Here is a 20898-nt window from a genome sequence, read left to right as displayed (position 1 = left end):
GTCTGCTGACATTACCAGCCTGCTGTCACTACATCTCTCTCTCTCTCTCTCTCTCTCTCTCTCTCTCTCTCTCTCTCTGCAGATAAGTTGAGATATCTCACCCTCTCACCAGTGGATAAACTGTTTAATCATTGAACACCATATTTCTTGTTTTTTATTTACTCTACCATCCCATACACTTACAGCAAACACAACAAAGTATAGAATTAGAATAAATACAAACAACGTCAAAAGCACCATAATATAACATTATAAATATAATTTAAATAAGTTAAAATGCATGGGAACAGGCAACTGTAATGGTATATGGTCTGTCTCTATACTTCACTTCTTCTTCTTCACTCTTTGGCATCAGCAACTCCTCCACCAGTGATGGCAAAAGTGGCCTCATTCTCAGGCATATCAGGACTAGAGGAAGTCACAAAAAAAAGAGAAATGAGCAGAGGAATAACAAAAACAAAGCATGTTAGTGGCCCCTGTGAATGGTGAATGAGTGGCGCGTTGCATTCGAAAGCATCAAAATCCCTTTGAATTGACACAAAGGCGGCGGTAACTACCTGTCAAATATCTTTGCGATCCTGATTTCCCCGCGGCCCTTCCTCAAGCTGATCCGGGTGGTGGAGGCGTGGGCCAGGATGTGCCCTCCAATCGGCTTCTTGGGATCGGCTTGAAACCTGAAAAACACCCCCGTCAATGCTTGCACCGGATATGTCAGCAACAAAAACAGAATTACAAGCTACAACAAAAACCTTGTCCTGTTTATTTATTCCGACTGAGAAAACCGGCGGTCTCTTACGTCATTCCTGCACCGGGGTCAGCTGTCATCTGGTTGGTGATGAACACTGCTACGTTGTACTCTAAAGAAAACACAAATCGAAGCCAGTGAAATGAATCAGAAATCAGTAATCATCATTATAGGGAACATTACCCCTTTATATGCATATTACGGAGACCGTCAAGCGAGACATAAAAAGAGAATTAGTCCATAAATTACTGTATTTACTTCTGCATACATTCCCTGTTGAACACATTCCCTTTCTGTGACTTTTACATAAATACATCAGGGTTGGGGCCATTCATGAACTGAATTGAGAATTCATGGTTCAATTCCGATTCAATTCCTGGAGTTGTAGTTGGAATGTGAATGTCACCCAGCTCCATGGAAACGGAATGTGAATTGGAAACAGAATTGAATTCCATTAAATTCCATGAAATTCCACTTCTAAGAGAGTTTGTCTCGACTCGCTAAACATTATAAATCAAACATTATGAATAAAATAAAAGACAGTTAAACAAATCAAATACATTCAATCATAATGTATGTATTGCGATTACATGTTGTGCATTTATGATATTCAGTATTGATAATATATAACACTACGTGTAATCTCAGATATGTGGTGAGAAAAAACAAAAAAAAAACATGGAATTTCACAGAATTAATTTAATCTTCCTGAAATTCTAATTCAATTTCCTGTAGGTTTTTTTCAAATTCCAATTCCAATTCCTCAGTTGAATTGGAACTGATGAGTTCATTCATGAATTGACCCCCAACCCTGATATAGTTGGCTCAGTCGGCTCAGACCTTCAGAGATCTTCTGCAGCCTGGAGAGCATCTGGGCCAGTTTCTGCTGCCGCTCAGCCAGCTCTCCTCGACCGGAGAAGTCGACCCGGAACAGAGCCATGATGGAGTCGATGATCTGCCGGGAGACAAGATGGAGACTGAGAGGAGCGAGGCCAAGAATCCCCGCTGCTGAAGTTATGTATTGTTTATCATACACATTCTTTTGAAGAGAAAACAAACAAGAAAGTTTTAGCTCTTGACCTGTAACACCTTTACTGGGAAGATGACTGCAATGAGAGAGAAAGGAAAACCAAAAAAAGATGATAATGTGATAACAAGTGTTTTTAGAGTTTCCTCTCTCATGTACCAGCAGTTTAAAGACTCCTCCTTCCTCGTGGAATTTGGCTGCTACAAAGTCCAGCAGCTCCATCTGGTGTCGCCTGCAGGAAGAACAGAAACCTTATAAACTTTTATCAACACTGTGAGACAGTTTTTCAGTATATATTTTCCTTTGTACACCACAAATGAAACTATCTTCCTTCAAACTATCAAAGTTTTTCTAGTGTAAATTAACTGTAGAGTCGTACTGGTATAGGCCCGAGCGTAAAGCACGTTGTCCAGCACAGCATCATGGTCCACATTAAACCTGTCAGCGATTTCTCTCAGCCTGTCTGGGCGACTGGAACCAGACAAACACAAGTCAAGGATATACAGAGGTAACACTTGGCGCTCTTGTCGATTAAGAAACAGCAGTGAAGTCCTGAAGTTTATAGCTGCTCACTGGGAACAGGAATCAAATCTGTAGAAAACTGAGATACTAGCTCTGAGATTGAAAACCTCCAGTGAGAAAGAAGTAAACTCTTGAGCTGCATGCACAAAGTCCAAGGTGCTCTAAATCCAGTAAGGAGGGAAGAGACTAAAAGCTTGAAATGTAAAAAGCTATTATTGTCATGGCATAGAGCCAACACATTTCGACCATAACGTCTTCATCAGGGGAAAAAAATGGCTCCACAATGAGCCACTCACAATTCAAGGATAACATGGAGTAGTAGTAACAGATAGTAAGTATACATGAACTGTCACTGTACAGTTTCATCGTGTCATATACCAAAGAAATTGAGCACAATATCTGTCAACAATATTGTCAAAATGAGCCTACAGGGGGATAGTCCTGTACAGCTCAATGCGTACAGCATGGCACTAACATTAGCCAAGTTTCCCACGAGGGTCACCAATGCTAAAATGTATTCACTCATGAATTCACTGTAATCTATTTGGGATAAAAGCATCCATCAAATGGCACGTGTCAAACAGCGTATGGTGTTTCCCAGCAGTGAGGATACAAGGTGTTCTCTGTGTCGATGAAGATGACTTTCCCTCCGCTGTACCCGTCCTCTCCTGGCAGCTGAGATGTGACTGGACAACACAGACATAGAGTCAGTTTGAATCAATTTATAGTTTTATTAACTATAACTTGGAGCAGAGATTTTAAAAAGACTACTCACTCACCACAAAGTGTGTGAGAAATCTGGGTCTTCCCTGTGCGGAACTCTGTGGGATGAAATACAGTTGGATATTTTGCAACTCTGAGTGATTTTTGAGCGGTCTAATAATATATTCAACAAAAAGAAGACATCATGGCGGATCAGAGTGCAGTGAAGTATAGTAAGGTGTCTCCTCACCTCCAAAGGCCTCTGTGATCGCCATACTTTCCACACCTCCACCCATCAGTTTACTGCAGAGATACAATTCATATATTGTAACAGCTTTGTCATGACTTATTAATATTTAGAGTGATACACAATCAGAAAAACTAACTTTCATGTCCACTAACCTCAGTGTCTGGTAAATCTCTAAATTTACTTTCACTATTTTACCAGCCAACTAGATTTGTAGAATAAAACTGGATCTCTAACAGTTTGTTAAATGCCAATGTGTCTCATAGAGTCAACAAACTTGCTAGCAGCAGCAAAAATTTACCAGCATTGTTGTCCGGTGGTAATTTCTCATACAGTATATATCATGGTTGGGGTCAATTCATGAATGAACTCATCAATTCCAATTCAACTGAGGAATTGGAATTGGAATTTGAAAAAACCTACAGGAAATAGAATTGGAATTGATTGTAATTTCCGAAAGTTGAATTTAATTCAGTGAAATTTCATGTTTTTTTGTTTTTTCTTACCACATATCTGAGATTACACATAGTGTTGTACAGTATATTATCAATACTGAATATCATAAAATGTTAAAGGTGCCTTTCAGGTGATATTTGATGCATAACATGTAATCGTAATCCATACATTATTATTGAATGTATTTGATTTGTTTAACTCTCTTTTATTTGATTCATAAAGTTTGATTTATAATGTTTAGCGAGTGGAAGTGAAATTTCATGGAATTTCATGGAATTCAGTTCTGTTTCCTGTCATTCCAATTCAATTCACATTTCGTTTCCATGGAGCTGGGTGACATTCACATTCACATTCCAGGAACTGAATTGGAATTCACCATGTATTCTCAATTCAATTCATGAATGGCCCCAATCCTGGTATATATGTAATTGTAAATAAATATAAAATGTTGTAAGGTTGTAAATAATATCTGCAGGTAATTGTTATGAACATCAGGGTCAGTCTTAACTCAAACTCCTGGCTCCCAGTTGTGATGTGGAACACTTGCTTCCTCTTGGTGCTGTACTCAAAGGCGGTCTGGAAACCATTGGTCTACAATGTAAAGAGCACAATCTAACACATAAAACTGTCTTTACGTCGTTATTTATCTCATTTCTCAACCAGTTTGTTTCTAAGGCCGCGGAGGAGAAAGGATCGTAATGAGTGAAAGAATGGCAGGAAGTTCCCAACAGTAAATCTCCTCTCACCAGCATTTTCCCAGCAGCCTCTTTGATCTTTTCCACCTTTGCCTCCGACAGGCCCTTGATGTTGCACAGAGCTCTGCGAGTGGTCATCTGGATCCCCTTCACTGTGCAGATACCCACCGACTTCAGCTTTTTGATGTCTGCCATGTTCTGCAGACGTGGGGGGAAGGGAAAGGAGAGAGAAGAATATAACAAAGAAAGAATGAAGTGTGTAGAGAAGTGACTTCATTTGATGTGACGTCTTTGGGTTTGTTTGGCTCGGCTGTACTCACAATCCCATGTTTCTGTAGGAGGTCGATGTCTTGGAAGAACGACTCCTGTTGGGCAGAGACAAAGAAAAAAATACCCAAGCACATGAGCTAAAATTCTGAGGGGTAACCCAGTGATTAAATAGGAATCAAGCCTTTACCTGAAAGATAGCACTAGCAGTGGTAATAAGTTAATTCTCTCAGGCTGGCAGACTGCTTTGTATTGTCTCATACTGTCCTGTAATGTCATTATAGTGTTGAATATTTTTTAGATGTGGTGGGTGAGGGTAGGGCTGGGCGATAATTCAATATTATCGTTAATCGTCTTCATGATGATATGAAGATATTTTGATATCGTGACACATTTCTGCTGTCTGAATTGATGATGACAAGCAAATTTTACTTAGCCTAATAACTCTCATAAAATGAGGTATGATAGGAATATTATTAGAATATTTCTATTTTGTTTGACATCACACCTAACATTACCATTGGGTTCAATGAGATTAAAATTAATTTGATTATTTAACGTGATTTTGCATACATGAGCCATATCGTGATATATATTGATATCGAGGAAAATCCTTATGATTATCATGATATTGATTTCAACCATATTGCCCAGCCCTAGGTGAGGGTAACTTTTGGCTCTGAGATTACAGGTTTGCACCTGGGGCCCTTCCAAGATGAGTTCCATTAATATTAGGTGTTGTAGTTTACTAATGGCTTTTATTTGACTATTTATATGATGATATCTGGACATGCAGTAATTGCATTTGTTTTGGGTGGGCTGAAGAATAAGGCCAGATGTTTACATTTGTATTTATATTTTATCCAGCTGTGGGGGCCACCATGGCTAAGTGTAATGTAAAGGAAACTGCTCTCACCTCGTCATCCTGGAACACAGCGCCCTCTTCCACAACCTGATCCTCTGCAGCTTTCATTTTGAATGCAGTTATGGATGACAAGTTGGCGAAAAACAGTAATTTGCTGGTTCACTTTCTGTCAAACAGTCTGTTGGCTTGATGATAACCAGTGATAGGTAGTTACTGTTAACATTAGCTAGTCTTTCTACCTTCAACAAAGACGCCAGCTAGCTAACTTAACTAACTTTAACCGTTATATTCTGACTTTTCAACACCTCTCAAGATAATCAAGATTGTCACCAGAGTCGCCAAAACTACCACACTATCATGTACAAATAGTTTTAACGGTGAAAATAGTAAACTAATAGCAAAAAAACAATTTAAGTGAAATGCAGATTGATCTTCGCTTCTTGGGGCAGCTCGCGCGCGCCGTCTGGCGGGAATCCTCGACAAGAACTCTTGTTGCCTTCACGTGCTGTCGGAAATACTTCAACTACAAACATGAACGACCCAAGGAGGTTTTATAGTAGAAACAGAGGTAACGATCGAGTTGAACTTGCCTCTTTTCTTTCTGGTTGTTTGTTGGTTTGTTTTCTCTTTTTTTTTGTTTTGTTCTGTTTTGATTATGTCTGATTATTTTGTGACTCTGTTACCTCTTCTGTCCTGTTTTCCAACGCCATGTTTTGTATTGTTTTACACTTGTATTGTTATCACTTTATTGCACAAATAATAATAAAAAAAAAAGAAAAAAAGAAAGAGGTAAAATATTGTTGCCTTCAGATGTTGGTGGCAATGTCATAATTACGAGCTAAACGCACATGAATGCTCCCACAAAGTGATGAATACGAATGAGAAAGTTGGAATTTTCTTTGATACCCAAGTTGCTGAAATGTGACATTTAGAGACAGACAGCATGGACCCTATGTCAACAATGGTAAAAGTAATATATTTTATTACATTGTATTGTTTGCCATTTTATGCAAATAATTAGTATTGTTCTGTGTTCCTATATTTTCACTCTTAAACTTTTAGTTATTACATACTGTATATACAATAACTTATGGCTAACAAATTAATTAAAACACCAGTTTTGTGCCTGATACACATTTTTGTCTTCATCCTGCCACTGCAGTACAAAATAGCTCTGTGCCATTTGCTTTATGAAATACAGTGACAGCCACCTACAGAGTGGCTTTTGTTAAAGGGTCTCTGTTGTTGTTAATTACGACCAACAGTACCTGAATACACGAAAAGTCCTATTTATGACTCCCAAAATCAGAAGTTGGAACTTACAAGGAGTACTTGAAGGTAGCATATGACTGGGAAAGTTGCAGTTTCCTGATACCCGAGTTGCCATGATGCGACATTTAGGGTGCGGAAAGCATTGAATCCCTGTCAACTGATGGTAAAAGTTCCATGATGAGAACATAAAGTAGCTTATGTTGCATTTACGACTACTGCCAACCTCAGGAGTAGGAGCTTACAAGGAGCACCTGAAGGCAGCATCTGATTTCATGCTGCTAAATTGTGTCCCTGTCAAATACTGTACTCTATAACAAGGTATTTTTGTCACAACACTTTTTTGTTAAAATACTATAGTAATAATTCAGTGACAATTGAAGTCTAGTAGCTACATCATAACTCTACCTAATATACTCTACCTCAGTCAATATGACATCTATCACAACCATTCAAAGTAAAGACAATGCTTTCCATTTCATTGGTGTTTTAATTAGCGCAGTCATGTTGAAAACAGACAGATTTGCTCAGTGTGCAGAGGTGAGACTGTAAAATCCAAATGGTTGACAACAGAGAAAAGGAAATTACATTCTCTCAAGACTGAACTGGACATGTTATGGTAACATTGAGACATTTCATCACAAAAACCCACCGGGGCCAAACTTGTCAAAAGACTTATGAGGCATTTTCAGTCTCAAATGACTATTTTTACTTTACATATTCTCATTGGGAAACATGACAATGTAAAAACTTCTAACATGTTGTGGCTTTCTCTTTGCAAAACCGCATGCTATCTGGGTTCCGTTGCCTAGAACACCCCTCCATCAACAGGATCACCATGGTTACCTGGATGTGTCAGGTACTGGTCAGTTGTAGGGTGCAGACAAAACCAGTAGACACGATAAAACGTCAACCACGACTACAAGTAAGTGGCATCGCATGACCTACCATGCTGTGGTGAAACATCACAAATGGACAGATAGAAACGCACCATGTAGAAAAGGCAGGAGTGCAACAGACCAATCTGTATATCACATTTCTATCTGCTACATTGTGTATGCTGCACCTCTCACAACGCACCCCAGTTGCGTAGGATTGTTCTGTCAGATGTTCTCTCAGCGTTATTCTCCACATACAAGTGGAACCAGCAAACATCTGACGATGGACAAAGAGTTTCAACGCAGAATGCCAATAAAAGAAACACGTCTACATGAACATTCTTCAGACTGCAAACACACATACAATTTGTAACCGCTAGAGGTTGTTTTACACCCCATTTTTATAATTATCCACCTGTACCTGCTGTCCCCTAAGGAACACACATTATTTATAATCGCTATAAGCATATATTTAAAAAAAAAAAAAAAAAGAAAGAAAATATAAGGACAGTGTTCCAGGAAATCAGTCTCTGCAAGATGTTGGAGTAAGGAGAGACAGTGAGAGAGAGAGGTACCACACTGCAACACCAAGGAAATGACAATCGTGACATCATCCTCCTCCTCCCATCCGATTGGCCAACCCTTGATGCAGGAATGAGCATAACGTTGCGCCGTTGGCACACAGCTTTTGCTTTTTTATTCTTCTTTTCCTCTGGTTCTTCTTTCCCCTTCTCCTTGGTCTCTCTGTCTCTCCTCGTCGAGCCGCCCCCTCCCCTCTCCTCTCCACCGTTAGCGGCGGCTCTCGAATGCTCGTGTCGGGCCGTCGTGTTCGTCACATCTTGCCCGGGGCGGGAGGCATCATGCCCGGCATCCCACCAGACATCCCAGTGTTGGGACCCAACAGGATCTGGAAGGGAAGCGGGGCATCAGTCGGGTCAGTTATCAGCGTCATAAATCTGTAATAATTCTAAAAACCTGTGTTACGTGCCATTTGGTAAGGGCTTTTATATACAGACGACTTTACAGTACCATGAATGTGTACATTTTAAGCTTGTGTGGCCCCAGTGTTAGTGCCATCCTCCACACACACACACACACACACACAAAGTCTCTGTAATCTGATAAAGTAGGGCATGGATTATAAGGGTACAATCACACCTACAGTTTGTTTTCTTTGGTCTAAACCATAATGAAAAAGTTTACTTTTGTTGCATTTTTGTATTTGGTTTGTTCAGGTTCACACTGACCAATTAGCCAATTACAAAAGTCACATGACTCACAAGCAGCTCGTTTATTGAACAGAGTTTTGGTAACCTGTCACCCTGCCAGGTTAGAGATTTTGGTGCCGGTGGGGAGTCGAAACAAATCTGATTCCAGTCCCTGTAACTTTAGCTAAGCATGATGGACTTGTCTGCACTCTTTGTACTCTCTGGTGTTCAGACCAGTTAACAAATGAAGAAACAGCTGAATATGAGCATCGGTGCAGACTGCACTTTGTCCTCGCTTCATTTGGTTATGCAAAGCTTTCCAAGCATGAGGACCCGCTGGTTATTAGATGCCAACATCCGCCTGCATGTGCACAAAAAAAACACACACTGTACCTGTCTCTGCTGTTGTAGCTGCTGCTGCTCCAGCTGTAGTCTCTCCGTCTCAAACACCACAGGAAGCACCAGGATCATGAAGGAGGTAGTGCCCACCCAGAGCGCCGAGCGGGAGAAACTGAAACACACACACACACACACACACACACACACACACACACCATGAAACAGTGAGACATCCATAGTGCATTACAATGAGTGAGTAATTAGGGGTACAATGTTTTGTTCAAGGACACTTTGAAGGGACAAATGGTGGTTGCTGGGATCAAACCTAAAACTTGCCAGTTGCAAGACGGTCTATAGCAGTGATTCTCAACCTTCTTCATATCAAGAACCCCTAATTCAGTCCACATTAGGGCCATGGACCCCCATATGATGAGATTTTGTCTCTCAGACGCAAATCTGAGAATATTTTTATTGTCAGATATGATTCTGTCCAGAATTCCATGACTATCTGTACTGTAGGTAGAGAGATAACAGATAAACTATGATCAAAACAGTCATTCTTCTACATTCTCTGTTTGTGTTAACTTCTTGTAAATGAAATAATGCTGAAGTTCAACAATTTATGAATTTGCTGGGGACCCCCTGGAACGCCCTCAAGGACCACTGGTGGTCCCCGGACCCCACGTTGAGAACCACTGGTCTATAGGCTACCCTGCCACCAAGGAAACTATAAAAGACGTCTTTTATAGTTTCCTTGCCTGCCACCCCACACACATTCACCATATGACAGCAATGTGATGTCTTCTCACAGTAAGGAGAGGGGGAAAGTAAAGACACCCACCATTTTTTGAAGAAACATACCTGTATAATTTCTTGGCCAGGGAGACGGAGCAGTGTGCAGAAACCTCAGCAGCACTACGCACCGTGTCGGGAAACATCTCTGTCAGACCCCACAGCCTCTCTATCAGCGTCTCGTCCAGCTAACAGAGAGGAAGACAGACATCAGACATGACTGACTAGGACCTCAGAGACACGCCATCAGACGGACCACTGTCTTAGGACACCTTCACTCTCTGGCAGCAATAACTTTAATATGGACAGTCAAACACTATGAGACTTCATGTGCACTGGACATCACTTGCACTACATTATGTTCTTATGCTTTTATATTTCCCTCTTAACTTCTGTTTTTCCATTTTAATTGGATTCTTTATTTGTTTGTGAATTACATGTTACTATTCTTTTTATACCGAGAGGACCCAGCATACAAGCATTTCATTGCACCTTTTACCCTGTGTATGCTGTGTGTGTGTGTGACAAATAAACTTGACACTTGAACTTGAAACTGGACTACACTGAGGTTGTAAACGAGCACACCACAGCAACCCCACGTTAACACCTCTCATGCAGAGAAAGCAAATACACATTCACTCATTAAGTAACTAAAATACACACTGACTAAGCCTAACAGGGCCATGACAGAGGTTGGGTTAGCTGGTATCGATGCAGTAGGAATGGGGCCTCTTGGCTAGTCATTACCAGAACATGAAGATAATGACATGATACTAAAGTAATTGCTGACATGAAATGCCAAAAAAATGACTATTTAACCTTTCCTATACTGGCAACGGGCATGAATTCACAAAGGGGTCAAAGCCAGGATAAACTATCCGGTAGCTAGTTGGCTAACGTTAGCTAGCAGTAACATTAGCCGCTTATTTCCAGATTCAGCCAGAGAAATAGACCAAGCCACACACGATGACACGAAATTGTCATTGTTAGTCACATTAGCGACTTCTGATTCAATGAGTAGCTACTTACATCTTCATCGTCCTCATCCTCAATCTCGTCTTCAGGGGGCCGGGTTGCGACCGGGCCCGCAGCGGGGGAAAGCTCTTCGATTCCGGCCATGGTGCCTGCTAGCCCGCCCTTGACTGTTCGGTTGGATCAGCGTCTGAGTCGCTTGGAAAAACAGTGAAATAGTTGGTCGGTTTAGTGTGATTTTCCTGATTTTCCACCGGCTTGCATAAATGTTAATGCTACGAGACGTGCATTGGTCCTGCGACAGCCTGAGGTCACTCAGAAGCGTGCATGTGCGTTGGCCGATGGGAGCAGCCAGGGGTCACTGGGTGGTTCAGAGAAAATGAACTGCGCCCCCTGCCGTACGGGAGGGCTAATATCAGGCTGTGTGGTCAACAACACAAAAATACTGTGCCAGTGGTTCCCAAAGTGGGGTCCTGGCCCCCCTAGGGGTCCTAGAAAGATTTAAATTTACTATTACCGTTATTTCATTCACTAAAACTTGGTACACAGAAGATAAGAATGACTTTCGACATAAGTGTCACTCTCTCTACTGTTATTACAGCTACTACAACTATAATACAAAGTTATGTAAGTAAAATCTTCTCAAATCAAGGTATGTAGTGCAATGTGTTTAATCTGTTTGGGACTCCCTGACATGAAACAGTTTGGGATTCCCACTGTAGGCTGCTGTGTAACATCAAACTAACACTAAGAAAATACTATTCCCTTTCATTAATGTGTCAACATAACTGAGGAAAAGGAATGTATAGAAAATATTGTATCAGACAATTTGGCACTTAACCAACCAATGAATGACATTCACTCAAAATATATTTTAAACTGGAAACACATTCCTCCCAATTCCCATGCACTGCTGACAACATATATCTGCAACTCCAAGTGTATCTAAAATACATTTAGATTTTCTGAGAATAAAGTCAGAATTCTGGGATTTTTGCTTTAAAGTCAGAATTCTGAGGAAAAAAAATATATATATATATTTCCCTTTTAACTTAACGTCACTCTTTGACTGTAAACTATGTGTGTGTGTGGGGGGGTGGGGGCGGGTCTTTTTTTGTTTATGACCTTTAGGGTTTTTAGGATCTAACTCCTTTTTTCCTACCCGTGTGTATTTTTGTGTGTTTGTAACAGTTTTTTTTTAATGTGGATTCTGCTGAATTTCCCTCTTAGGGCTTTTAAATATGGACGTAGCTTCTCTTTGGCTTCAAATAGGTCCGATTCTGAAGAGTAACATTCGTGAGGTGTGACACCGAAGTCTCTTCCAGTGAAGTGTTTATCTTTTCCAGGGAACGTATAATGGCAGAAAGGCCGAGGGAAAAAAAGCAGGCGCCTGGTCATGGAAAACTTCTGGGATGTAGGGATTCCTTGTTTACATCCTCCCGGAGTACGCCGTGGGGGCGGGGAGGATCCGCCCTCATTCTTTGGACCTTACGTCATTGTCGCTTGTGTTTTTTATGAATGAAAGAATCCAACCTCAGAGAGCAGAGTAATTCCGGGAAAAGGCGGACTGACATTTTGTCGCCAGACTCGCTTCGACCCAGCAGGTAAATCGCCGTTTTTTACCGTTAAAACGTTATATTTACTTTGATACTGACAGCGGAAACATTGAAGTCTGGTATTCGCCTACGATTTCCCAACCAAGGACAAGTGAGCAGGCAGCTGTTGGCTTTAATCTGCTTTAGCTCGTCAGAAACCGTTGATGCTAAGGTGCTACTAGCATGTTTTTTAGCCAGCAAAGCAACAAAAATGTCTCAGATGCCGTGGATAATTTGACCCCGCTCGCTGTATTTACGCATGTCTAACCTTTATTACATACAGGGGGTTGATTTCTTACGTCGTTTCAAGCTGTATGTTTTTAAACAATTTAAACGGGATTATTTAAAGCCTTGCTAAAATGGATGTCGTGCGCACTTGTGATGGCTGTTTACTATAGCAGCGCCTAGCATGCTACTCCAAGCTCGCCAGCTCCTTTCCGTATAAGGACATGGGTGGATTGGGGTTGTACAGGGAAAATACCGTTTCATGTCTGGATTGGGGTTGTATTTATATTAATTAGTCAGCCCTCAAGTGGAAAGAATAGCCGTTTGAGTGTTTAACGTCATTGTTGTGGCTGTAACACAGGTTGTATGATTGGCATAGGATTGCTGAGTTCACATGTTGCTCTCTTTTTAGCCACGTTTAGTACTACTAATGCCTTCAAACGTGATATAAATACAGTCATAAGTGTATTGTGTTGTTTGCTGATTAGACAGATGCAGTAAAGCCAGGTCAGAGCTTGTAGTCTCCTACCAAGGACACAGTTGGCGGGGCAGACGGTTTATTGCTGAATCACTCTGACTTTATGAAACGGTCACATCGGTTTACAGCCGGCGTCTGCTGGCTGGTTGGACAACCATTGTTGCAGCAACCTCGCCTTCCCACGCATTTCGGGAAATGCAGTTTAGGGTCAGCAAACTACAGGCCTTTAAAGCAGGTGCTATTTAAGGAAAGGTTTTTTTTCCACACGTGCTTCGGGCGAGGAGTAGTTGTGGGGTTGAATTGGCTCGAACAACACCTATGATAACAGAAGGAGTAGTACATGTACAGTTAAAGCTCATGTGATTGTTTTGACTTCTAACTTTTACATAAAATGTGATCTAGTATTTGCGATTGAAATCAGGGGCCCTAAACTTTGCAACAACCTGCCTGAGGAAATGTACAACTCAAAATTCACGTTTGTTCACTTGTTATTGACTTGTTTTTCTTCCATGATACTGTCGTTCTGTCTGTATTGCTGACGTGTTTGTTGGGGAGTGCAATACGTTTTCTGAATTTTGCTAAATCATCCTTAAGGAAGACAGCAACACAAGTCTTCTCTTTATCTTCGCAGGTTATGTACAGCAGATATCAAAAGTCTGTGCTTTCAAATCTGTTAGATTGTACTGCCTTGAGGCCTGAAACAATATAGTAACCAGCAAAACTGAGGTAAAAACAAAAGGCTACTAATTTCCGGCAATGTATTATGAAAACACCTTGGTAATGTATAACTTTCCAGAGCATGCACAAAGCTAATTTGCCTTCACCTGAATTCAGCTGAACTTTTAATTTGCTAATTGGATCAATTAAAAACAGGATTTCCCTGAAGGGTTCTGCGTTGCGTATGTCAGTGTGCAGAGGCCAGCTTTGGCATGAAGGAGCTAACCAATGTCTTAAGGATTTTTAAAAGCAGCAGAGAGATATAAATAGATTTCAAAGACCTTAAATACACCCTGGAACACATTGAAGACTATAATCAAGAAGTGGAGGAAATATGGCAGCGACAGGACTTTGCCTAGACCAGTCGGTCCCTCCAGGACAGATGACCATGGTAGGAGTTATTTCACCAAGACGCCGACTGCAGCCTTAAAACTACTGCAGGACTGTATGGTAGACTTTGGCCAGTCCAAGCATATAACATGCTTATAACCATTTCGGAAGCTGCTTCTCACTTAAAAGAATATCCAATCCTATCTTAACTAATCAAGAAGACACAGTCAGTCTTCCAAAATCATGTCGGAAAATGTGTTATTGTCTGATGAATCCAAGGTAGAGGTTTTTGCTCTAAATCTGATCTTAATTCCAAAAGATATGTTTGGTGCAGAGCCAACGCAGCCTGTCAGACAAAGAACACAGTAGCTACTGTTAAAGCATGATGATGGCGGCATGTTTCAGGGGTTCTGGGCAGGACAGAGGGGGAAATGAATAGCTCATGATAAGAGGCATTTTGGGAAAGAAGCTCGAAGTTAAAGCAGAATTTCATTTTTCAACTTGACAGCGATCTGAAGCACACGGCCAAATCAACCAAGGAATGGCTGGGGAAAAATGTAAGATCAGTCCGAGCCTGGACTTGAATCCCACAGAACATTTGTGGGCTGACCTAAACAGCAGTGTGCATAGGAAGTCCCCATGTAATCTGAGTGAGCTTGAACTCTTCTGCAAAGAAGAATGGGAGAAAATTCCCAAATACAGAAGTGCTAAGTTAGGTAGAGACTCATCCAGACAGACATACCACTGTTACTACAACTTGTTACTGCAAGCTTTCCATTTCCATGTAAACAACTTTTTAACATTCAGAATTTGTTGGTAGACCACAAAGACAATTGAATAGATTTATTACCTTCAAAGATGTTCAGAAAGTCTTCATTTTTAATGTTTACAAGGCTACAGTGTTTACATCTGGATCTCAGTGCAGCGTTGATAGGAAGCTCTGCCCCTTCATTTGATTGACGGCCGAAGTTGCGGGCGTTTCAGGTCACCATACCAGCTTCTTCACCCATCGGCACATCATTTACTAGAATTCCCAGCTCAGTATAGGACGGTAACACAAGTAACATAGCTAGACTAGCTAGCAAGCTAACTTGTCATATGACTAAGAAGAATGCTATGTCCACATCGGTACAAAATGGTTTCTCAGACTTGAAGCTTCTCCAGTATTAATACAGTGTTTCCTTCTATCCATTTGTTCTCTCCACTCAACATTACAATCAGGTTTTCATTTCTTTGCTCTTCCAAACTCAGTTATGTGTCTCTTTCTTCTTCCAACATACTGACTGAGCAGAGAGGAACCTGGATCGTCTCTCTCTCCACAATATTGTGTCCTGCGCCTCCTCTGCGCTCGTGGCGTGTTCGTACATCCCCGTGGTCGAAAACCACTTGATACACCTGTTTTTGTTGTTGTCCTGGACCCGCTTTGCTCACTTGCACTATTAGTGGCTGAACACTCCGTTGTTCATCTTGAAGAATGTGCACACTTACCCAACCATGATGTTTTAGTTTTCCATCTTTGATATAATGTCAGAAATGAGCAACCTTTTGTGTCTTTTTGCTGGTTACTATGTCAAACTGAAATTGGAGAAAAAAAGTCTGATTCATTTCAGACCTCAAGGCAATAAAACCTAGAAAATTTGAAAATGTGCATAGACTCTATTTATGATTTATACTCATTGTTTTGATATATTTTTGTGCCTTTTTGTTTTACAGCACAGTGTAACTTTTAAGAAAAGTTCATCGTCATTAATATTGATAAGGCTGTAGTTAAGGAGTGATATCAGCAGCGACAGAGATCTGCAAGAAACAGTTTTCCTGTCCGTGGTTAGCCTTTTTCACACTGAGACTTTTGAACCGTTGGTGTGTGTGTTGACAAGAGGAAGTGTTGAGGGAATTGGTTAGGACACCTGCTTTGAGCAACCAAAGGGTGGACACATGATAACTTCCCCCTCACTATTCCAGTCAGCAGAGAAAGCACGCCACTTTCAAAACCTCATATGCCTTTCATATCAAACCACGGATTTTAAAGGGAGACCTCGTTTGGAGAAGCATGAAGGATCGGCGGGTTCTCCTTTTCTTTAATCACACATGACTGGCCATCTTGTGAGCGGATGGTAAATGTCAGGCTGGACGGGGAACAAAACGGCATGATGCTCTGAATCGCATGTGATGACGCCTTTTTTTTTTGTCCCTTTTCTGTTCTTCCAGAGTGTGTGTGTATCTGTGTTGACTGGTGCGTGGGGGAAAAACTGAAGACAAAGTCAGACCATGACGACAGAAAGAAGCAGCAAAGCCCTGAAGGTAACACGAGGCCAGAACTACAAGTCAGTTTTATTATTTCAAGAAGAATGACTCACGTTCATGGCCTTAGCTATTTTTGTAAGAGGGAAAACAATAATTTTGATTAGAAATAACTTGATTCAAATCCCTGTCAATTATTCTTTGACCCCAATCTTATATTGCCTTTCTTTCTTTCTTGTTTTTTTCCTTTCATCACTTCCTCCAACTCCCAACTCTGCCTCCTCCCTTCCTATTCCCCTGTCCCTCTTCCTTTCTCTTGCCATCAGGTGAAGAGGGAGTGCGGCGAGAACGTGCCCATCCTGTCGGACAGCGAGCTCATGTCCCTGTCGGTGCGGGAGCTGAACCTCCACCTGCGCGGCCTGTCCCGCGAGGAGGTCCAGAAGCTGAAGCAGCGCCGCCGCACCCTGAAGAACCGGGGCTACGCCGCCAGCTGCCGGGTCAAGCGGGTGTCCCAGCGCGAGGCCCTGGAGCAGCAGAAGAAGGAGCTGCAGAGAGAGGTGGAGAGGCTGGGGGCCGAGAACGCCGGCATGAGGAGAGAGCTGGAGGGCCTCGGCGCCCGCCTGGCCGCCCTGCAGAGGTTCGCCCGGGGGCTGGAGGCCGGGGGGGGCAACCTGCTGGCCACCGCCCCGCGCCTCAACACCGCCTCGGTCATCACCATCGTCAAGAGTCCGCCACAGCCCCAACCACAGAGAGAGCAGGGAGCGTCCTAGGAGGGGCTGCTGTAACCGGACTGGGGAGGGACACACAATCTGCAATGCAAACACACACACCCACACACGCATACACACACACACACACACACACACACATGCATGCATACACACATATTTTATACACGTACGCACGCAGGAGAATAGGAGGAAGATATTAAAAGGCACTTACTAAACACTTGTCTGCATTACGCCTCGTTCACAGTTCATTCTCCTGTTGGATTATGATATGCAGGAAGCCGTTCGTTCCAATGGGAGATGATTTCAGTGGCGATGCAGCGTCACCTAGTGGAGAACGTTGGAAACGCAGTGACATATATTGAATTTTGGTAACGGACCGTAAACATAGACAGAAGTAGGAAGAAGACAGTTCTAACCTCTGCCAAGGAGGTTGTATTAGTTACTTTTTATGTCTGTCTGTCAGCAGGATATCGCAAAAAATTATGAGTGAATTTCCATGAAATTTGGGAACAGCTGATTAGATTTTGGTGGTGATTCGGATCTGGGATTTCGGCCATTACGCAATTAATTCGCATTTTTTAGCCATAACTCTGAAACTAACAGTGATAGAGACTTGATTCCAAATCCTAAGGTTATGTTTACAGGATCACAAAATCAATCTAATTCAAAATTTACTACCTTCTTAATACTGAAAATTTTCATGATGGCTGATTCTAATCACATTGGTGATATTTATTATCATATGGGTTAATGATTTCAGTTTTTTAACTGAATTTCCCCTCTGAGCCGGTGCGTTGCTCCGAAGCTCTGGAGGCGTAGATCGATGAGAGAGACAAATGCAACGGGTTCGATTGTGAACGAGGCGTTAAGCATCGACGCGCTCACAAAACCCTGAGGAGTTCACGGCGAATCACAGTGCTTTCAGGCCCAGTCGACACACACCTACCTGCACAAAACCCTCACATTCAGTCATGGACATGGACAGTGGCAAACTGGCCGCTCAGACTGAGGCCAGGACAAGAGACCAGAGGTGTTCCTCCAGCACCGTCCCTCGACAGAGCCGGTTGTGAAGCCGGTGCTCTCTGGCTGTGCTGCGGGGGAAGGTCCCGGCTTCTCCCCGACCCAGTTTATGGCACCTGACCAACAACTGAAATGCCAGGGTGGAGCCGACGTATCTGCAGCTTCCTCCAGCTCCACTGTGTCTGCATTCCTGGTGCACATGTAGTCTGAAGTTAGCAGTTTGTTTCTCATGCCAGCCCGTGCCGACTAGAATTTAAAAAAACAGTTTTGTTAGTCAGTTGTTAATCGTGAATTTCTGCAAGCGGCGCATTGAAACGGTGAATTTCTTAGCAGCCAGTGTTTTTGGGAATCACCACCCCGTATTCTCTACCTTTTTCTACCTGAGGATTGTGTCTGTGTTGTAGTGGCAGGTGTAAGTGTTTCTCACATTGATCCAATGCCTTTAATGCATGAGTGGAGCTAAAAGAATGCAAACTTTGGAGGGGAAAGGTTGAAAACAGACCGCCGGAGCTCCATCTTGAGAGTTCATGGCCACACATTCTTTTCTTTGTTATTTCTATGGAGTCTAGTATTGTCTGATCTCTAATCCACCATGCGCCCTTCAGTATCCATAGGTATTATTGTGCTTTAACTTTGCTACAGTCTCTAGTGGCTTTTTTTTTCATATCTGGTAGACTCCCAACAACAGATGTTGGTCATTTTGCTGAAACGCGTCAACGCAGAACCGCATCTGGTAGGAATTACGCTAAGTCGATGCAAATTCTCTTCATACATTCCTGTTATCTGTTGTTTTTTTGTAATGTTTGTACGTACCATTGAGAGACGAAAATGTTGAGTGACATTTATCAGAGCTATATTCTATATTTTATTTGTATTTAAAGATAGATATTACGAAAAGACAAGCTAACGAGTGCTGTGATGTTATGTATGTTTTCAGAAGTACTTGCGTATGACTAGTTTGGGGATATTCTCACGTCTAATTATTGTACTGTGTGACGACGATGATTATTTTTCAAAATGTTAATTATTAGCTATGTAGAAATATGCTAAAAGCCAATGGCCATATTGCTGTATGATGATTTTCAGTGTGTGTGTGTTTTTTGCCATGTTTGTACTGGCTTGTCATAGTGGCTTCTTGGAGGGATATTATTTTTCTATAATGATGTGTATGTTGTTTGTGGAAAAAAAATTAAGGTCACTTCTGAATTGGCAGGATGGGCGGGGTCCACGGGGCGTTGAAGGAAAATAATTAGAGAGTGGAAAAAGAGGGCGAGAAAGACGGGCGAGAAGAATGGAACGAGAAGGTAGAAGAGTCGATGAGAGATGGAGAAAGAAAGTGAGGAAGGAAGGCAGGCGGGGAGAGAGAAGGTGGAAAGAGGCGGTGCTTAATTCACTTGAAAACCTTAATCTGTTATATTTCAGTAAAGCCGTGTTAACTAAGCTCCAATAGGCTGGGATTTAATGGAGGACTAGGCCATCGAATAGTGCTAGCAATATCATTTTAAAAGCAGGCGTTGTAACACATTATATTGTGTTGACAAATACTCCTAAAGATATGAGGCATATATTTAGCTATATGAATATCAATGTTGCAAAGCATTTATTCTCAGTAATATTTTAACGTCTCACATCTGTCAAATTGTGCTGGATGTTTTGTAATACCACAAAACAAAAATGGTCTTTGTATTTATTACATGTATTTTTTCTATGGTGAAAATTTAAGTACATTGTCTATTTTATATATTAATTAAAATAAATGTTGTATATATTGTACATACAATGGTGTACTTGTGATTGTGGGCCGGGGGGGGGGGGGGGTATGTGGCATGTAAGTGGGTTTTTGTGTGTGTTGCTGAAGTTATCACTGCAGATCAAAAGATATAATTTGAGGCAAAAGTATATAAATTTAACTGTTGTTTCTGGCTGAAGATGAAACGTAATAATCCGTTTGGCTTGCATGTTAAAAATGTTAAATGAAACTAGGGAGAATCGCTGTTTTTCCAAGTATTGTGACAAATTCACCACAAGTTAAGTTCATTTTCAGTCACTGCCTAAGTCACACCCTAAGTCATACGTACATACACACAATAACTGTAGACTTAGTGACTCAGCAACACCAGCAGACCCCTGATATCTTCCTTGGAGTTCCTCTGGTAAGTCCCTAATGTTCCTTAATGCATCTCAAGTGGGCTAGAAACCGTTATACACTGTTTGTACGGTGTGTAAATACATGGATGAGTATGTGTGACTCTTAAGTGCGTAGCTTGGAACTAATGATCTAAAAACTGAACTTACACTCCCACCACTTTTGATTAGGGCCCACAGAGCAGATCACACACTCTCACATCATCTTTTAGCAGGGAGAATTATATTGATATTAAAGGTGCTATATGCAGCATTTTAACGTTTATCATTTTGAGACGTTACTATCATTACCTAAAACAAATGAGACCATCGCCTGTCAGCCTCTATCAGCCTCTACTCTGCATCCTCCATTGTTTCTCCTTCACCTGGTGGATGTGGAGGGAAATCTGCTGGATCGCTTTACGGCACAAAAACACGAAGAGGTTCTGTTCT

The 20898-nt window shown here is 41.6% G+C and overlaps 3 protein-coding genes across 3 annotated transcripts; 1 reads left to right on the top strand and 2 right to left on the bottom strand.

Moving 5' to 3' along the window:
* Positions 1-274: 274 nt before the first annotated feature.
* Positions 275-5634, bottom strand: dmc1 (DNA meiotic recombinase 1). Its single transcript, XM_071542803.1, has 13 exons — positions 5578-5634; positions 4715-4759; positions 4446-4592; positions 4208-4290; positions 3247-3299; positions 3074-3115; positions 2908-2980; positions 2139-2243; positions 1932-2004; positions 1586-1700; positions 797-857; positions 558-674; positions 275-408 (listed from the first exon to the last, which is right to left on the bottom strand). The coding sequence occupies exons 1-13, from the start codon at positions 5632-5634 to the stop codon at positions 339-341; spliced, it is 1041 nt and encodes a 346-aa protein (XP_071398904.1). The 3' UTR covers positions 275-338.
* Positions 5635-7246: 1612 nt separating this feature from the next.
* Positions 7247-11305, bottom strand: tomm22 (translocase of outer mitochondrial membrane 22 homolog (yeast)). Its single transcript, XM_071542802.1, has 4 exons — positions 11042-11305; positions 10082-10200; positions 9275-9392; positions 7247-8580 (listed from the first exon to the last, which is right to left on the bottom strand). Exons 1-4 carry the CDS (start codon positions 11129-11131, stop codon positions 8506-8508), a joined length of 402 nt encoding a protein of 133 aa, XP_071398903.1. The 5' UTR covers positions 11132-11305; the 3' UTR covers positions 7247-8505.
* Positions 11306-12459: 1154 nt separating this feature from the next.
* Positions 12460-20075, top strand: maff (v-maf avian musculoaponeurotic fibrosarcoma oncogene homolog F). Its single transcript, XM_071542799.1, has 3 exons — positions 12460-12588; positions 16540-16630; positions 16897-20075. The coding sequence occupies exons 2-3, from the start codon at positions 16598-16600 to the stop codon at positions 17338-17340; spliced, it is 477 nt and encodes a 158-aa protein (XP_071398900.1). The 5' UTR covers positions 12460-12588; positions 16540-16597; the 3' UTR covers positions 17341-20075.
* The last annotated feature ends 823 nt before the right edge of the window (positions 20076-20898 follow it).

This window comes from Centroberyx affinis, unplaced genomic scaffold (genome assembly GCF_046629955.1).
Source record: "Centroberyx affinis isolate AG114_WGS23_722 - 3 ecotype Tasmania unplaced genomic scaffold, CSIRO-AGI_Caff_v1 ptg004188l_1, whole genome shotgun sequence".
NCBI classification, from domain to species: Eukaryota; Metazoa; Chordata; class Actinopteri; order Beryciformes; family Berycidae; genus Centroberyx; species Centroberyx affinis.
The sequence above is the reverse complement of the archived record's forward strand: the minus strand, read 5'-3'. Positions and strand labels throughout refer to the sequence as shown.